Source organism: Tiliqua scincoides, chromosome 3 (assembly GCF_035046505.1).
Source record: "Tiliqua scincoides isolate rTilSci1 chromosome 3, rTilSci1.hap2, whole genome shotgun sequence".
NCBI classification, from domain to species: Eukaryota; Metazoa; Chordata; class Lepidosauria; order Squamata; family Scincidae; genus Tiliqua; species Tiliqua scincoides.
Window position 1 is genome coordinate 23,905,956 of NC_089823.1, and position 20,213 is coordinate 23,926,168.

The following is a 20,213-nucleotide window of genomic DNA, read 5'->3' on the forward strand; positions in this document are numbered from 1 at the left end:
CAAGGCTTGTTCGTCTTTATGCTTCATAATTTTATCTTTCATTACAGTTTTCACCAGTTCACTCAGAATAAATATTAAAGCTAATTGATTCTTTCCAAATATCCCTGGATCCCTTTTTAAAAATCCATTGGCTACTTTCTAGTCCCCTGACATACAGCCATACAAACATACGTATGGCTAAACAAAGCCCATACAAAGTAGTGGACATCCAACTTAATCACACTATGAGGTTAACATCAGGAAACATAAAATCAACACCCTCCAGCTGGTTACCAGTATTATCTAATATACCACCTCCACATCTTAGAAGACAACTAGACTTAAAAAACGGCAAAAACGTGAGGTAAACCAACTATTACCTACACATGAGGATTGTCATGATCAGACTTAGATCCTGGAATCCGTCATGGAAATTTGGACAGCAATTAGTCAGAGAAGATTTTGATATTGAGACAGCATGGCATCATGAGTGGACAACTTCCAAACCCAGATTTCTTTAATCCAGTGCCTGATCCAGCGCAATGTCCCTATGGCTCTGATCTTTGGAGGAGGAACTGGACAACGCTTAACTGAATTTGTACTAACCATAGCAGGTGCCAATAATGGAAATACAAATGGGGGTTGGTTGATAATCCTAACTGTGACTGCAGGAATGTTCCACCAACTTCACATCCCATTGCAATGGAATGCCCTGCTTAGAAGGTATCCCTGCAGGAACTACATTAACTTGAGGATACCGCCATCCAATGGTTAAATGATTCAGATATTTGGCCATATGTATAGTTACTTAGTAACTGTTCCTATATAACATATAGGTATTGGTATAGGTATAGGTAGGTATTGGCAACCTTCAGTCTCGAAAGACTATGGTATCGCGCTCTGAAAGGTGGTTCTGGCACAGCGTCTAGTGTGGCTGAAAAGGCCAATCCGGGAGTGACAATCCCTTCCACACCGGGAGCAAGTGCAGTCTGTCCCTGGTCTGTCTCCCTGGCTATGGGCCTTCCTTCTTTGCCTCTTAGCCTCAGACTGTTGGCAAAGTGTCTCTTCAAACTGGGAAAGGCCATGCTGCACAGCCTGCCTCCAAGCGGGCCGCTCAGAGGCCAGGGTTTCCCACTTGTTGAGGTCCATCCCTAAGGCCTTCAGATCCCTCTTGCAGATGTCCTTGTATCGCAGCTGTGGTCTACCTGTAGGGCGCTTTCCTTGCACGAGTTCTCCATAGAGGAGATCCTTTGGGATCCGGCCATCATCCATTCTCACGACATGACCAAGCCAACGCAGGCGTCTCTGTTTCAGCAGTGAATACATGCTAGGGATTCCAGCACGTTCCAGGACTGTGTTGTTTGGAACTTTGTCCTGCCAGGTGATGCCGAGGATGCGTCGGAGGCAGCGCATGTGGAAAGCGCTCAGTTTCCTCTCCTGTTGTGAGCGAAGAGTCCATGACTCGCTGCAGTACAGAAGTGTACTCAGGACGCAAGCTCTGTAGACCTGGATCTTGGTATGTTCCGTCAGCTTCTTGTTGGACCAGACTCTCTTTGTGAGTCTGGAAAACATGGTAGCTGCTTTACCGATGCGCTTGTTTAGCTCGGTATCGAGAGAATGTGTGTCGGAGATCGTAGAGCCAAGGTACACAAAGTCATGGACAACCTCCAGTTCATGCTCAGAGATTGTAATGCAGGGAGGTGAGTCCACATCCTGAACCATGACCTGTGTTTTCTTCAGGCTGATTGTCAGTCCAAAATCTTGGCAGGCCTTGCTAAAACGATCCATGAGCTGCTGGAGATCTTTGGCAGAGTGGGTAGTGACAGCTGCATCGTCGGCAAAGAGGAAGTCGCGCAGACATTTCAGCTGGACTTTGGATTTTGCTCTCAGTCTGGAGAGGTTGAAGAGCTTTCCGTCTGATCTGGTCCGGAGATAGATGCCTTCTGTTGCAGTTCCAAAGGCCTGCTTCAGCAGGACAGCGAAGAAAATATATTTTATAACATATAATGTAATTTTATTCACGATTACACCATGTTTTCAACAATTTATTGCTTGTTGTTTTTATACACACACACAGTGAATTTTATACAAGTCCAGCCTATATATACACAGATTTTTTATACACGGATTTGACTCAACACAAATGGCCCCTGCAAATGAGAAGGAATGCGCTGATCCCTGGAGAAGGGGAAAAATGCATCCCTTTAAAATCAGTTTAAAAAACTGCAGTCCTTTAAAAATAGCCTCCTTAATGAGAGAGAGAGAGAGAGAGAGAGAGAGAGAGAGGGCAGCTGGCTGGCAATCCATCAATCCAGCAGACCCCTCCTTTCCCCTTGAGCAGGTGAAAGAAAGGTGATCATTTTGCATTGGTGAAGGGAGGCGCTGAGTGAAGCACCTTTGTAAGCTCTTGGAGTAGGGCTGATTGATGGATTGTCTTCTTAATGACTCTTATCTTACATCACAAAGGTCATCAAGGCTGTTTTTAAATCACTGGAGCAAAGAAACTTTGTTTTTTAAATTGATTTGCTATAGTGTGTTTTTTTCTATCCAAGTGAGTGCTTGGAACAGAACCAAGCAAATACTTAGTCTCAACCTGTATAATGATGCTGCATTTTCCATACAATTAAATAAAAATAAAGTTCTCTGACACAGTGGCCAATTTAAGGGAAAAGTTACATATTTTTGCTAGAAGATCAATTTCACATTTGAGTTTTGTAAGAACTTTTGAGGTGGATGCTATCTAGATGCGGTGATTTGTAATGACAATTTTTGGTTTGTCATTAAGTCCAAGCACATTATCCCTTGACACTTGTGTATTTGATGTAGTTCTTCAGACTCCCTTCTTAGTTCAAGGAAGGTATCTGTCCTATATCCAGTATAATGAAGGTGGGTGCAAAGAACTCATTCAGTTTATCTGCAATCTCCAAATCCTCTTTAACTATCCTGTTCACTCCCTCATCACATCAGGGATCATTACTAACCATCATACTCCATGACTACATAGTAAATAAATACAAATATAACAATCTAAATATTACAATACCTAGAATATGTATTATATTTGTGTTTATTTACTGTGTAGCCATGGATTTTGACAGTTAGCGATGATCCTTGATATGACGAGGGAGTGAACATATAATATATAATAACCAGATGCTATACAACAGATTACAACTGAAGTGTTCCAACCCTGGAAGCATATAGAAGACTGTGCCCTTCTAGTAGATAATGGTCAGTGATGTAGGTCTTGCCATCTTCATTGTAGGTCACAGTGATTTAGGTATTTATCTAGGTGTGATGCCTTACTCCTTGTGAAACTTTAATTACTACAGTCTGCCACCACCCTATGAACAAATATGACGCTACTACACAGAAAGACAGACATTTGATCAGTGCCCCAATCTCCTGTGGAATATTATAGTGCTGCATTCAGAGTAATATTCTTTACCCTAAGGGCTTGAGAACTGGTGTGCAAGTTATTTCACAAACTATTTAAGGCTGCGATCCTATACACACTTACCTAGAAGTAGGTCCCATCAAACTCAATGGGGCTAACATCTGAGAAGTTTATGCATAAGATTGCACTGTAAGAGATGCTGTCAATGTGCCATTTCAGTCTTGCATAAGGGCGAAGTTTCCAGCAGAAACCCCAAACCAAACTTCCTCATCACTTGTTCCAAAGTTAAAAATGCAGATACAGATTCCAAACAAATGTGTTTTGAACTTGTGTTTTCTTGCTCCATCTCAGCCAGATTTTTGTACCACCAAACACTAAGAACAGTAACACATTTTTAATCCACTAGCCTCTAGCAAAGGCTTCCCAAACCTCAAAATTGGTTCCAGTTACTCTGCAACAAACCATGTTTTCAATTTAATCTCAGTCTACACCATTACAAAGACCTTCAATATGCTCAACTGTAAGCCAAAATTAAATCTGCTCCTTTGTAACACATCCTGTTAGCACTAGCAAGATGCCCTCTAAGGAAATGGAAAATATGTTTATACTGCAGTACAGAAAGGAGATTAGAAGCCAGCTAATACCATGTTTCAAAGGAACATAGGTATTAATCAATACAGTACCATATTCTGTACCACAATAAAAAGATTTCTAGCAGATTTTAAACGACAGCAACTTAAATGGGTTAGTAGTAGTTACCATTTAACTTTGATATTGGGCTTTTGATGAAAATTTCTAATAAGTATACCTATGGTATTCTGAAGTTTTGAAAATTCTGCCACTGAACAAGCTTGTCTTTCCAACAATGAAAAAAACCTACTGTTTTAAATTTTCCTTTAGAAAAAATCCCCTAGCTATACATACAAATAAGGAGCAAACACATCATCTTGGAGTTTTGTTTCCAATGTTACAAGCAAGGAAGCTAATGAAATCTTCAGCTACATCATCTGCTCCAGTAAGGTACGTACTAGGACTTGAAAAAGCTGCAGAAAAAAATTCCAGGCATTAACTAGTGGTGTGTTCTATAGCATCGCCCAGGGGTTAGGATAACATCCCATCTGTAGGTCATGTTGCTGCCTGTTTTTTTCATATAGTATAACTGACAGAAATGAAGATGCATGACTGATCTACAAAACTAATAGTTAAAGATGCCTGCTTCTCATCAACATAACATCCATCTACCAATGATTAACTTGTCTGAAGATTTTCCAACAACCCATACATGATTTTTATTAGAAAGGATGAAAAGCTAGCTGATCTCTTGTGGGCAAAGAGTCTTTAAAAAGACATACATTTGCCATATTCTCAGACTATAAAACCTAATTTTAAGGGCATTGCTACAGTTCCCCATATTCTACCTAGCATGCTCAAACCTTTTGATGCAAACTGCAGCTGCATGCTCTCTAAAGCGATCCGTTAAATCTTAAAGCTGTTAGCAGTTTTGGTTAGTCAGATCTTGATGGAATTATTTGACTGCAGTAAGTCAGTATTCTGATCCATCATTCTCAAAAGCATAAACAGTTCAAAGATAAAGCCTAGTTGAATGCAGAACTTAATACAGACCAACTTACGGCTTAGCCATAAATACCCAATGTTTTGCATTAAAGTTTTCAGCTGTATCTAAAGGCATCACTTTCAGCGAATGCTTCAGAAATGTTTGCAGGATTCAGGGCTCTCATGCCCTATTGACTATCTGTCCTCCATGATACCACTGTGTAGATGAATTGGCCTCATAGTATCATGATGCCATCTTCAATATGTGATCCCTGATTGCCTGAGACTGCTTGTGTGAGTAATCTAAGAAAATACTTCAATAATTAGGAGATTTCACCACAATGAGAAAATTCAACACAACTTCAGGCACATACTGCATGCAGAAGGTCCCAGTTCCTGGCGCTTCCAGGAAGGGCTGAGAAAAGTCCCTGTCTAAATTCTGGAGCTGCTTCCTATCAGGGCAAACAATATCAACCAATACGGACCAATAATCTAACTCAGTTGAAGGTAGTTTCATATGTTCAGTCCAAACAGAACTATATCTTAAGTGACCATTTCTTCCAACCCTGTCAATTTGCATTCACAAAAAGAAGTTCTACAATATTTGCAAACAATGACCCATGGAATTAAAACTTATAACCCTGTTAAGAAAGGTTGATTTCATAGGTCTTTAGAAGAGTCTGTAGCTCCTTTAAAAAGGGAAAGAGGGGGGACCCGGGAAACTATAGGTCGGTCAGCCTAACATCTATACTGAGTAAGATGGTGGAATGCCTCATCAAAGATAGAATCTCAAGACACATAGATGAACAAGCCTTGCTGAGGGAGAATCAGCATGGCTTCTGTAAGGGTAAGTCTTGCCTCACAAACCTTTTAGAACTCTTTGAAAAGGTCAACAGGCATGTGGATGCGGGAGAACCGTGGACATTATATATCTGGACTTTCAGAAGGTGTTCAACACGGTCCCTCACCAAAGGGACCACAGTCTGAAAAAACTCCACAGTCAGGGAATTAGAGGGCAGGTCCTCTCCTGGATTGAGACCTGGCAGAAGACCAGGAAACAGAGAGTGGGTGTCAATGGGCAATTTTCACAATGGAGAGAGGTGAAAAGCTGTCTGCCTCAAGGATCTGTCCTGGGACCAGTGCTTTTCAACCTCTTCATAAATGACCTGGAGGCAAGGTTGAGCAGTGAGGTGGCAAAGTTTGCAGACAACACCAAACTTTTCCGAGTGGTGAAGACCAGACGTGATTGTGAGGAGCTCCAGAAGGATCTCTCCAAACTGGCAGAATGGGCAGCAAAATGGCAGATGAGTTTCAATGTAAGTGTAAAGTCATGCACATTGGGGCAAAAAATCAAAACTGCACATATAGGCTAATGGGTTCTCTGCTGTCTGTGACAGATCAGGAGAGCGATCTTGGGATGGTGGAGGACAGGTCGATGAAAGTGTCGACCCAACATGCGGCAGCAGTAAAGAAGGCTAATTCTATGCTTGGGATAATTAGAAAAGGTATTGAGAACAAAACGGCTAATATTATAATTCCGTTGTACAAATCGATGGTAAGGCCACACCTGGAGTATTGTGTCCAGTTCTGGTTGCCACATTCCAAAAAGGACATAGTGGAAATGGAAAAGGTGCAAAAGAGAATGACTAAGATGATTACTGGGCTGGGGCACCTTCCTTATGAGGAAAGGCTACGGCGTTTGGGCCTCTTCAGCCTAGAAAAGAGATGCCTGAGGGGGGACATGATTGAGACATACAAAATTATGCAGGGGATGGACAGAGTGGATAGAGAGATGCTCTTTACACTCTCACATAACACCAGAACCAGGGACATCCACTAAAATTGAGTGTTGGGAGAGTTAGGACAGACAAAAGAAAATATTTCTTTACTCAGCGTGTGTGCGGTCTTGCCGCAGGATGTAGTGGCGGCATCTGGCCAGGATGCCTTTAAAAGGGGATTGGACAAGTTTCTGGAGAAAAAATACATTACAGGTTACAAGCCATGATGTGTATGTGCAACCTCCTGATTTTAGAAATGGGCTATGTCAGAATGCCAATGCAAGGGAGAGTACCAGGATGCAGGTCTCTTGTTATCTGCTGTGCTCCTTGGGGCATTTGGTGGGCCACTGTGAGATACAGGAAACTGAACTAGATGGGCCTATGGCCTGATCCAGTGGGGCTGTTCTTACATTCTTATGTTCTCCCTTCTCAATAATGAATTGTATATAAATTATTCTGATGTAATAAGTATTTTGCAGAGTCTGCTGTTTTCATTAAGGAACTGACAGCATACATTTGTATACTGGTATATTCTCTGTAGCACATCATCACTCTTACAGCCAGTGTTACATTATGCTTTGTGACACAATGCTAACAAAGGTACATCCTTGTTTCAGGAAGTCTTTGGTTCGGGTGGCTGGAATATTTTGATTTAGAAGCACTTGGTCCTGTATGAGTAGATAAGATTTCTAACATGACACTGACAGTCTTTCACCAAAATAAGAGACTTCAATACAAAAGTCTACAAAAGTCTTATGTGGGTACAATGAATGCTTCTTTTGTTAACGAGTCACCTCCTAACATGTTTTAAAGTCAAAGAAATTCATGTATCCTAATGCTACAGAAAGCAGGAATGAACAAGGTGAATCACACCAGAGATGTAAGCCTTGGGCAAGTAAACCGAAGTACGTGCTGTAAAAGCAAGTTAGGTTACAAATAAATACAGGATAAAAGCCAGGGTTGCAAGCAAGGAGTCCTTTCCAACCCAAAGTTGGCTTTCTGTTAGACAATGAAGGTGAAGCAAAGCCTACCCCATTGCATCAAGCAGAGGAAAAAGTGGCCTTTGTCTCCTAGTATGTGCCTGTTCAAATTCCAACATACCATCAGACAACAAAAAAACTGCTTCCTGGACAGACTGCTTCCAATCATTGCATTTTTTGTTCATGTGAGTGCATGTACGAGTCACTATAATGAAGTGGACGTGCTTTAGTGACTGCAATGTTTTCTGATTCCTTACTGGTTCACATCTTGTACACTTGAAGTGCTCGAAGTTTTGCTATGCATGGCATTAATCATTCTCCCCAGTGAAATCCTTTGTATCATTTAAATACTTGCATGTTGGCTTGACTGCAACAAACAAACCACTCTGATAGGATCCCCGTGGTCTTGAGGTGGGTGAGGCATGAGCATCCTTCCCTCATTTGAGTGTGAAAGAGCTTCAGTGTAATTGTAGTCAGGCTGATCTTATGGTACAGCCTGGTATGGTTCTGGTATGGTTCTCTCCTATGAAAAATTTCTCCCAAACCTACCCTGATAAGAGTTGCTGGAAGAGAGGGAACCCTACAAAATAAAGGAAAAGAAAGGAAAGAAAATAAAAACAAAAACTATGGAGGTTACTTTACCAGGAACATCACAAAAACCTATTGCCCCTGAGACAAGGTTGCTTGGGCAGGGAGAAATGTCCTCAAAGGGAGGCTTCATTGGAGGGCAGCCTTGTCTATGGACGGGAAGAAGGGTAACCCAGAGCCAGTGCACTGCCACAGTTAAAGCATCGGACTTGGGCCAGAAAGACCCAAGTTTAGGTTCCTGTTCAGTCATGAAGCTTACTGGATAGACTAGTCACTATCTTTCAGCCTTCCTGACTTCACAGGGCTGTTGTATAGATAAAAAGGAGAAGGGGGAGCAACATATGACATTCAGTGCTCCTTGGAGGAAGGGCAAAACTGTATACACATGTGTAAAATAAATAAGAATCCCAATGAGCAGACTGTCCTACAGCCACCAGCAAAAGAGAAGTGAAATTTTTTATTTGTTTGGGGAAAGATAAAAAGTGTACTGTATACTCAAGCCCTCATTTTTCTTAGCATTGTGGCAGTTGTTTTTCAACCTCTTCAAAAAAAGTTTCAAAAATTATTTCAAATCAAGTTTTTTCAAAACTACAGGAAACAAGCTTAAAAGAAAAAAAAACATAAAATAAGAAGTGCTCGGAATAATAAAAACTTATGGGTAGAAGAACTACTTAGCCAGAAATAGCTGAATAGCCAGAAATATCACGTTGGCATCCTTCAGTCTCGGAAGACTATGGTATCGCACTCTGAATGGTGGTTCTGGAACAGAGTGTCCTCTCCAGTGTGCAAAGCCTGGGTAAAGTAGATATGGAGGATAGACTGTTTCCCATGCAGCAAATCCCCCCTCTCCACGTCGCTGAAATGGTCCAATGGAAAGGCAGAAGCCAGTATGGTTGGTTCCAGCGGCGTTGCAGGAGTTGGCAGATCATGACTGTGTTCAGCCATGAACTGCCTTAGGGACTCCAGCTTCGGATTTTGCCTCGAGGTTGACTCCTGAAGCCTTTTCCATAAGTGGATGTAGCCACAAGGCAGTGGAGGTTTGGGATCAGAGTTTTCCTTCTCTCAGATGAGCTGCCCTTCCCAGGCTGACGAGTCCCATCTACCCGGTGGCTGTTTAGTCGCTTCTTACGACTAGTACAGCCAAACTGAGGGCCTCCCTCAGCCCCCAGGGGTAAGCCAGAAATACTGGCTTTGTATTGCATATATATACATATGTGCATACTAGTAAATAAAGATCTAAGGCTTTTTAACTGTAGTTTCTGGTCTTCGTTATAATACTATTTGCTGCTATTGCCACCAGTATTGCTTTTGGCAAAAACACAGGAAGGGCATATTCTGGTCAGGAATGGGGAAGAAAAACACAGTTGCAAAAAAAGGTCCTTGGGCATTTGAAAAGTGTTTAAAATAAGAGATTAAAATTTCAGTTTATAAAACTTCAGTTTATAACACTTACCAACTCATAAATAAGTCCAGCAAGACAAGGAGTATAAATATTTTTGCAGTAGTTTACACTAAAGAAGAGGAAAGGAATTTAACGTGCAATTAATCACTTAGGTGTTTGTGGAGAGGCACCAGATGGTTCTTGGATTCTTAATTTTACCCATTATCTATTGGATGACACGGCCAGTGGAGCTTAAATGAATCAGAAATGCTTCACTTTTCTGTCCAAGCACAACCCTATATATGTCCACTACAAAATGCAGGGCAATGAAGGCTTCAAACATCCACATCCAGACTTCAAGCAGTGATATTTCTTTTATTACGACAGTCTGGAGATGAGATTGGCAGGCAATCTTATTAGACAAAAGGCATCAGGTAATCCGAAGTATTTCCCCGAGGGAAACAGTAACTTTTTAAAAAATAACTTAAAATTAACTCATTCTAATTATAATGGGTTGATCCAAACATATTGGCTAATAAACTGGCATCTGAATCCTAACCGGCATTCGTGCAGCTAGGCCGTGTGGCCTGCACTGTATCTAGCGCAGATTAGGAGGCAGCTGGAGGTCTCCTTAGGCTAAGGGAATCTTTTTCCCCTCGAGTAACGTCTCGCCCTGCCCTACGGGGCTACTCACATATCTGCCAGTTACTTAGCTGGTGGAAGTTCGAGTAGCCCCATGTAAGGCTGCCTGGCCAGGGAGGGAGAATAGGATACACTGGAGGAGGCCTCAACCGATCCCGCTCCCTCCTGGGCCCAATCTGCCCTATTCCGCCTTCCCCGCCTCCGGAACACCCTCCAACCACCCTCTCCCAGCCTCTTGCCGTTTGGCGTGAAACTCACCCTGCCAGAGGCTCTGGGACTGGATGCAGCACCGGCAAGGCGGTGCACTTTTCCACTGGTGTTGCCAACTCTAGAGTAGTCACATATGCGCTTTATAGCACATTTGCAACATCTAGGCCAGCAGAGCGGTGGCTGCATTGGCGGAACAGTGAGTTAGGATTTTTTGTTAAAATGTTTTCAAGTGCATTACATCTTACAACTTCCAAACATTTGACAACAATGGAGTTTTCCTGTGAAAACATTTTAACAAAACCTGACTTAGAAAATTTAAACTAGTCCTTAGCATTTCTGATGTGATGATTCCAGCTGCGGGGAAAAAATTCCATGAAGTTTCATGAAACTTGTTGGCTCCACTACAAAGAAAATTAGTTGTTCAGCAAGTCCCACTGAAATTAACAGTACTTCAGATAGTCATAACTAACTTGTCCCACTGATCTCAACAAGGCTGAAATGTGACTAATTTTTTTGGACAGGGATGATTATCTGTGGTTTTTCTGTCTAAAGGAGGAAATGAATAGCTTTTATTTAAAAAGCCATTCAAGATTCGTGTGCTGGCTTTTAAAGTACCAACTTTTGTTAAGGTTTTGAAATAAATGTTGAGTTTATGAAACCAGTTCTATAAAGCAACCACCACAGACTATTTACAGAAAATTCCACAAAGGGTTTGTTGCACATTCATTTAATTTTTCTTTTCCTATACCCAGTCTCTTAAAAACTGGTTTTACAGTGTACTTTAAGATGACCCAGTTGAAAGTTAATCTGAGGGTACACGGTTTGTATAAACAAATGGGTTTTCCACTTTGGCCAAAGCATCGAGCTACAAGCTTTTCAAAACTAAGAGATGTTTTCACAAGTGACTCTAAAATCTGTATTTGAATTTCCTGTGTTTATAAACTGAATGAAAGAAACACAGTGACCACAACATATATTTGATTTAAAAATGACCCACTTCTGTTTTCTATTGAACATAAACAAAACTCAGAGGTTATATATTACAAACTAAAAACGTTCTTAGCATCACTTGTGTAAAATGCTTTTTAGACTAACCGTTGGTGTATACCTTAGGGAGTTATAAATACCGCAGCACCCATATAATTTTAAGTGATCTCCATAGACTTTTTCTGTACACTGTACTGCAGCCCTACACTGTGGCTAGGGTCCAAAGTGCTACTTTAGACATGCTCAATGTTTACTTTAAACAGCAGGCACCACCCCCTTCTCATGCCATATCACAGACTGCCTTATGAAACTTCTCTCTGTTTCAGAAGAGGCTCTGCCATGTAGTGAAGGTGGGGAAAGGTTTCTGTTTGAGTTACAAATCCAAACCTTCCCAAGATATACAGAAACAGTCATTTGGAGAGTCTATCCAGGGCAGAGTCTCCAGGCTGTGCATACAGCAGGTTAACTTGAAAACCACACCAGGTGTGATGGCAGTTACATCACACAATCCTGTTCAGGAGGATGGATGATTTTTTTTTTTTAAGAGTAAAAGAGGTATGTAAGTGAGGGGGGATTGTAACCTCCCCCTTGCCCAGCTCCCTCCACAGCTTAACTTCACACAGTCTGTCCCTTCACGTGTTTTTCTCTTTAGCTGAGCTCCGTTACTGGATGTGAAATCAGCTAGGAGAAAACTGAATGAAAGTTGTGATTCTTGTCAGCTGAGGTAGGCAGGCAGGCTGTGGTCCTGGACTGAAAGAGAACACAATTGCTTGAGGGGAACTGCTTGCTAGAGGCCATTCAACTCCCCAGAGCTCAGTTCAAGGTCAAGCCTCAATTTTGAAATGAGCCTCAGCGGGGCTTTGGTTGGGCTGACTGGGAACACAGCAGTCCTCGTACCCACCCACCAAGTCAACCAAACCTCCTGCTGCTCTTCTCAGTAACTTGTACAGCAACTAATTCCAGTCATTGGGAAGGGTGGCAGTTATCTGAGCAGTCAAGGGAGCACCTGCGCCTACAGTTCAGTCTTTCCTGGCAGGATCAAACCAAGCCCCTCTGAACATTTTGAAGACGATCCTGCTCCAAACATATACAGAGAGGGATATCATACTGGGCTGGTGGAATGGCACATAGCAGCATACCCTTCTACAAGCTCAGCCAAAGTGCCTCCTGATTGCCCTGGAGTCAAAGATTCCCCCCTCCAAAGCAAGCATTAGAGGCTGTTCGACTCTCTTGCTTATGGTCAACACTCATCACTCTTTGTCATTCCCCACAGATGTGCATGTCATGTGCAGGAAAAAAGTGCATATGTAAAAGGGAACACCGTGGAAAGAGAGGTAAAGGAATGACCCCCTCCCTCAACTGCAGTTTTTGGTGTGTCCTGATTGTTGCTGGTGATTTTAAAGTGGCTTCACATGGTTTTTAAGCAACATCACAGAACTGAAAAAAGAAGACGAAAACACACCACCAATTCTGCCTGTGGAATATGTGGGGAATAGATGCAAGTACGCTAAGAAATCTATGCAGAAAATTTGATACTTAGGAATTTCAATTATCTGTTGAAAGATGACAACCTTCAAAAGGACATCAGCTGTCTAACTCCTGTTTACCTTTAAAAGATGAATTAGAGTAAAACATGATACTCACAGTATTAGGAACGTATGGCAATCCATAAAATTTCTCTTGTGTTTCCTTTAAAATGCCTGTGGTTGACTTCTCTAGAGGATGTTTCCCATGGTAAATTTGGTCCAAGACAGCATAAAAGACCTAGACAGATAATATATACACTTGGCTGTGGTTCACGGTCTTGCCATTCAGCATGTGGTTAACCAATACAGACACAGTACAGAACAAAAAATAAGCAGTTTTAAAAAAACATGCATTTTCTTGCTTTTCTTTAACAGAGCAATATGGAATGACCGATGAAAAAAATGACTCTGCTCATAAGTTTAGTATTCCCAAGGTTTGGGTACAAATGAAGAACAATTTTTTTTCAAAATGAAGCTCCCACTGGACTGCCAGATAGATTCACAAAAAGTTGCTGCGTTGCTACATCAGGTCAGCATGTGCCTGTGCTCTTGCAATACAAAAGGATCTTTCCTTCTCCCTTCACAGAATCTCAGTTTGGAATTGGTGCGGCAGAAAGATACCAGAGCAGTTCTGAGGTTCCCACTTCTTGCACTAGCGTGCATCTTCACTTCTGGGGATAACAGGAACAGGTCAAGAGGGCAGGGAAGGGGAGGAAGAACCAAGGGCTGAGCTGGATCCTCCATGCTCTTCCTATTGTAGTTCTAAGGGCATCACAAAAGGCTTAGAGGCAGGAAGAGACATACTGCAACAATTTTCAGGCTTCTCTTAGAATACCATCACCACAAACACAAAAGACTGGAAGTTCCGGTAACCTCCCCCAACTTCCCAATGCAAGGCTACCACAAAGAGAGACTTACACTTGCCCTTCTAGAGGTTTGGGCAAAGGATACAATTTTGTGAGCATAAGTAGCACTACTTCTAAAGAGGAGGACTGACCCATCAGATTGGAATAATTTGAGGTCCACATGCTTTATCTTCTCAATGAAATCAAAGCGATTTAAACATGCTTAACATTGACTGGATGGTGCGCAGACATTCCTAATTTTTATATAGTCTTTTCTTGGCTCAAGAACCACCAATCAGTCCTGCATTCTGTAGAACTTGGCACTGAATATCATAGCATGACTTTGTTAGGAGCAAGCCACCCACTCTTTCAAATGCAATGTCCTGGCAGCTATAAAAACCAAACACATTCATCATTTTAGAAAAACAAGGTAATATTTCTGACATGGGGCATACATAGTCAATCTGTGTAAAAAGATATTTCATTTAACTTGAGATTCTGAGAAAACCAAAGCCTTGCTGCATTAAGCATGAAGGGAAATATCTGTAAAAACTGTATTACTATGAAGCTCCACAACTATTACAGAAATACCAGTAATTTTGTTGAAGGTTTCTTCATTCTGGTTTTTGGTAAAGGAAATGTTAAATATTTCATATTGCATGTGGGGGATCATACTTGGAGCTTCCCCTCCCAACAAAAAACAAACCCCAAACTTCCTTGCACATAAAATTCAGACAATTAGAGACAGGGCTAGGCTGCATACAACAAGGGTTTTGACAGGAAAAAAAAATTTAAAATAAAATTCCTCATTTCCTGTCTGAAGTGGTAGAGCACAAAAATGACTATCATGTGAAAAAAAGAACTAAAGAATCTCTATCACAGATTTAGTGTTCTATATATTTTCTAGTCCAGCTGTGGGTTTGGAGAAAACTAAAAGGGAAAGAGCAGAGACTTTAGAGATATAATTATCTAAACCTTGATATCCTGCTGTAGCTCTGAGAAGCCAGACATCTCACCACAATTATGTTTCAGAGGGCCCTGGCTCATTGTGAGATGAAATGGGTGACCTAGGCATAACTCTTAGTTACCCTGCAATTTTCAAGGACAGCTTAGTGTTGAAGAAATTGCTATGGCTGCCAAAAGAGAAAGAAAGTGACTAACGGCCAAACTACACATTTTTCCCTTGGCCATGCATACTTAGTATTATAGTATTTTAAAGATTAGATAGGAATTGTGGGGAGAAGGATCTGCAGGGAGCTCAGGATCAGGACTGCAGTGTGCAAGAATTGAGTTGCTATATATTTTTCCCCCTTTGCTATACTCTCAATGAAAACAGCACTCCAAAGCTGCTGTTAGCTCTGTCCCATTGACACCTTCAGCTGCTTAAAATACATTCCATTCCACCCCCACCAAGTGTTCTGGTCTTGATCCTGTCTGTCATCCTCCCACCCAAATGCTGGCTATTTAACCTAAAAAAAACCACACAGGTTTTTTGATACATTTCACTTGAAGTGTAGTTTGACAGGATAAGCCGTGAGTAGAGGTGAGAGAACACTGTTCTATTTTATGTGCGAATTTCAGTGTTTTCCAAAGTCAGAAGTGCAGAAAGCAGTGTTAAGCGTCTTTATTCAAATTTTATATTATAATTATAAACTATAATCACTTTAAAAGATGATATAGGTGGTACAGTGTTAGCAAATGCAGCCACAGTCCTTACTCATACAACCCCCCTCACCATTAAATAATAAATAAAGACCAAATTAAATATGATGACTCTCAATGTCAAGGCTCCAGGATGATATGTTTAAAGCAGGGGTCTCCAACCTTTTCAGCACAAAGGCCACATTGTGTATCTGACACAGTGCTGAGGGCTGGAAAATTAATAAATTTGAATAATAAATATATTAGAAATGGAAGAGGGGGGAATGGATTTTGAAAAAGGATTTGGGGAGCAGAAAGCAAAATTGATTTGTACAAAAAGAGGAGGGAATGGATTTTGAAAAAGAAAATTAATTTTGGGAGAATTAATTTTTGAAAGAAGGAATATAGTAGAGTCAATATTTTGGGGGAAATTAACGAGGAAATTATTTGGAGAGATTGGGGAGACAATATGTTGGTGGGATAAAGAGTTGGGGAACAATTGAGTAATAAGTTGGAAGAAATCTGAGAAATTAATTTATAAAGAGAAAACATGCTTTCAGTATGATTGGATAGATGGGACTGATTGGCCAGCAGACTGAACAGGGTATTGAATGTCTCCGGAACTCCTTCTCTCAGGTTTCCAAAGGATGTGGTTATAATTTTGGGAGTTGAGAATCAGGCAGAAGTTACTCTTGTGCCTGCCTCTCTCTCTGGGCCTTCTGGGGTGATCTTCGGAGAAGCCTCTCCAGCAGAAGCATCTCTCCACACAAAACTCTGCACTCCTGGCCTGTCAGCAGGTGGCTGTGGGCCAGAACAGTCAAGCTTGCCCATCATATGCTGCGGGCCACATCAAATCCTCCCATGGGCCGGATTTGGCCCCTGGGCCAGGGTTTGGAGACCCATGGTTTAAAGACTGCTAACCCAAAACAGGGAGATTCAAAAGCCAAATGCAGGACTAGAATTCTGTATAACAAAGAAAAGGCGTGAAGAATGGCAGTCTATGCAACTTTTCTTTGGAACTCCCTTGGATAGTCACTGAAGGTCAAACCTAGGGGATACTCTGCACAGTGATATCAAACCTTTTCTATAAGCTAGCATTTATTTGCTGGCTTTATGGTTCATAATTCTACTCAGTTTCAATCATTGGGAATGATACCCCACAACTCCATGCAGCAGTCAACCCAAGCACATCTAATAAACTCACAATCACTAACACAATCACGTGGGTGAATCTTGTAATTACTCTCCATGCATATTATTGGAGTACTGCTGACCATTAATACTGCCAAATCATACAGCAAGCAATCAAGGATTGTATAGTCCTGAAATGTGAACAAGGCATGAACTAACTAAATGCAAGGTTGATAGTATTACTGTATACATGTATACATTTCTTTCCTTGTGCAACGTATTTCAGATGGCTTTCTTTAAAAATAATAATAATAATAATGGCTTTCTATCAAGAAATTTTTAATTTAACAGATACAAGCAGAAGAGGGTCAGCAAATGGCTTCCCTCCTACTAAACTAGCAGCTCTAATAATTGAGTCTACTGGATTACCGACTCCTTTTTTGCAGATTAGTTTAGGATAGGGCTGTCCAAACTTTTTGGCAGGAGGGCCACATCATCTCTCTGACACTGTGTCGGGGGCCAGGAAAGAAAAGAATTACTTTACATTTCACATTTGAATAAATTTACATAAATGAATATATTAGAGATGGAACTGATATGAATGAATGAAGGTCTTGCAATAGCTCAAGGCCTATGAAAGGCCTTGCACAAAGCAAGGTCAGCCTTTCCTTCACTGCTGCTGCTGCATCACAGACATGAAACAACAAAGCAGATGAGGGAGCCCTCGTCCCACAGTTCACGCAAGAGGTCAAACAGTTGACCCTCACGCTGAGAGCAGCTGCATCAGGCCAGCGCGGGTTCCAGCAAGTCTCCAGAGGCTCATTGGAGACTGGGGTCTCCCTGAGGGCCAAACTGGGAGTTGTCGAGGGCTGCAAGTGGCCCCAGGGCCGGGGTTTGGTTTAAACCTCTGGTTTAGGGTGCCCAAGGCTGTAATTTTACATACATGCTTACCTGAGGATAAGGTTCATTAAGCTCGATAGGAGTTATATCTGAGCAGACATGCGTATGATTGCGCTATTAATAATTTGAGAGCCATAATAAATTGATTTGAGCCAAATCAAATGTGCTTTTCATAAAAAACAAAGATACAATATGTAATGATAGCCTTATTCAGTATTTTTTGGCACAGGAATAACAGATGAATAGTTATCCTTCTCTGGACATGGAAAAATTTGGGGTGGTTGAATTATTATGCCTGAGTCTACACCATTTGTATCATTTATCTAAAATGAAATCTATTCTAATTTAGAATGTTCAAATGCATTTCTTCTTTAAATTAAATTAGATTTGGGTTGTGGAAAAAAAATTACCAGCACATGTTTAGCTTGCAATTTTGCCAGAATGCATTCATTTATTATAGATTTGTTCTGGCTTATGTCCTTATCTGGGTCTTTACATGTAAAATACAAACATTTCCTAAGGATTAGGTTGCTCCTGTTTGAATGATTAGTTTTTCAAAAACACACTGCAGCTTAAGACACCTTTCAAGTCCATTGCCAGAAAGAAAACATGTAACTGGGCCTGTGTGCTCTTTGCCGAGTGTGTTTATGTGCTACACTGGTAGTTTCCAAGACATTTTATGTACTGGTCCTACCAAATAGCACTACCATCCTATACATACATCCTTGGGACTAAGTCCCATGAAACTCAAGGGAACTTAATTTAGATTGTTCCATCTGCATGCCAAATTTTGATGGCAAAAGCACTCAGGGCTAGCGCAGATGTAACACCGCCATCCTCTTAACCACATTAATGGCAACCAGTCTCAGAAATCTGCATGCCTTTCTCCTCCCTGCTCTCCTCTCCCTTTTAAAGAGAATGAAGAGAAATGTTGGTACTGTCCATAGCCCCAACTGATGCTGGCCATGGCTCCAAGGACTACACTGAAATATGCAGTTTTAAAGCAAATTCATTTTAACTATTCAATATTCATACAGTTGTGGCAGAGAAAGTACACCATATCTGAAAAATGATACTGTGCTAATCATATCTTGTAGCTTAGTAGTCAAATCAACATGGAGCTGGTGAACGTACCTGAAGCTGCATATCAGCAGACGCACAAACCTTTTTGGATTCACAGAGTCTTGACACCATGTTTTTGGGCAGTGGCTTGAATAAAAAGGGGAGATTAAAAAAAGAATGTTAACATACTTGGCCAAAATAAATCGTTGAAAATGTTTTTAAACCGTTTTTACACCTAACTAATGAACAGACAACAGAATAGTCACAGACAGCTAAACTTATGGGTCTAATAGAAAAGGATTACGGCTCAGGGCTCCCAGTGCTTCCTATTTGTCTCACCATCCTCATTTATCAAAGGACAGTTGCTTATTTTAAGAGATCTCTGCCTTGCCTTTCCATTCAAAAAGAACCCTCAAAAGTGGCTTACATAATAGTCAAATAAATATTTCAGTAAAATATTCAAATATTTTTAGTGAAGTAAATAGTCCAGGGAAATATTCATACTGAAACAGCCTTCAGTAGAGAATGAAAAGCAGGTAAAAAAAAGAGGTTACAAGCATTTCCTAAGGCAGGGAGTTTCATGTCCTGCACCTCTAATAACTGCATCCCTGAACTACATCCCAGGACACACAGAAGGCCCTTCTCAGCTGATCCTAACAAATGGGCAGACTGATATGGGGGAAGACCATCCTTTTGGGTGAACAAGACTTTTAGGGCTTTGAAAGGTAGAAACCAGCAGTTTGAAGTGGATTGGTAAGCAACCACTAAGGGCCCAATCCTATCCAGTTTTCCAGGGCTGGTGCAGTCATGCCAATGAGGTGTGTGCTGCATCCTTTGGTGGGAAGGCAGTCACAGAGGTCTCCTCAGTGTTAGGGAACATTTGTTCCCTTACCTCCAGGTTGCATTGAGGTTGCGCTGCTACTGGAAAGTTGGATAGGATTGGGTCCTAAGTTGGTACAGCAATAGAGAAATATGCTCCAAAAAGACATGGTGTGGTCAGAACTTCAGCTAGTCCAACATGGTGCTGCTATAGTTTCTAAACCAGTGGTTCCTGGGGAGCACTTGTCCCTGGCCCCTTAAAGGGGTAGGGAAAGGGGAAAGCAGCAACATGATCTCCAGTATCATGCTGCTGCCGGGGACGGGGACTTCACTTATCTCTCCCTGTGCTGTCCTTCGGGGGTGCGTGGAGCTGGCTTACAGGGGTGCGTGTAAGGATAGTTGGAAATGGAGAGATCTTTCATAGGGTCAATTTTTGCATGAATACACAGTTCTTGTGTGCAAATAATTCCTTTTTTTTTTTTACACAAAATCATACCCTCAAGACAAATATACAAGTAAGCTAATTCAGATGCAGATATAAGCATTCTGTTTAAGACATTAAAAACTATTTATCATTACCTATGTGATGATGTAAAAAGGTGAAGAAGGAATATAGTCAGGCATAAAATCTGTCTACTTCATGTTATACATTATTATTATTAAGAATATTTACATACCACTTCTCAACAAAAATATTCATAAAGCGGTTTATAGAGAAAATAAAAAAATGCTTCCCTGTGCCAAAAGGGCTCACAATGTAAAAAGAGGCAGAAGAACACAGCAAACAACTACT

The 20,213-nt window shown here is 41.2% G+C and overlaps 1 protein-coding gene across 1 annotated transcript in view; it reads right to left on the minus strand.

The window, feature by feature from the left end:
• MIPEP (mitochondrial intermediate peptidase) overlaps window positions 1–20,213 on the minus strand; it is a 66,204-nt gene that overhangs the window by 12,026 nt on the left and 33,965 nt on the right. The window contains exons 15-16 of the mRNA XM_066620669.1: window positions 18,674–18,748; window positions 13,141–13,260 (exon numbers count right to left, since the gene is read on the minus strand). Of these exons, the coding sequence (XP_066476766.1) occupies window positions 13,141–13,260; window positions 18,674–18,748 (195 nt within the window). The remainder of the gene's footprint in view (window positions 1–13,140; window positions 13,261–18,673; window positions 18,749–20,213) is intronic.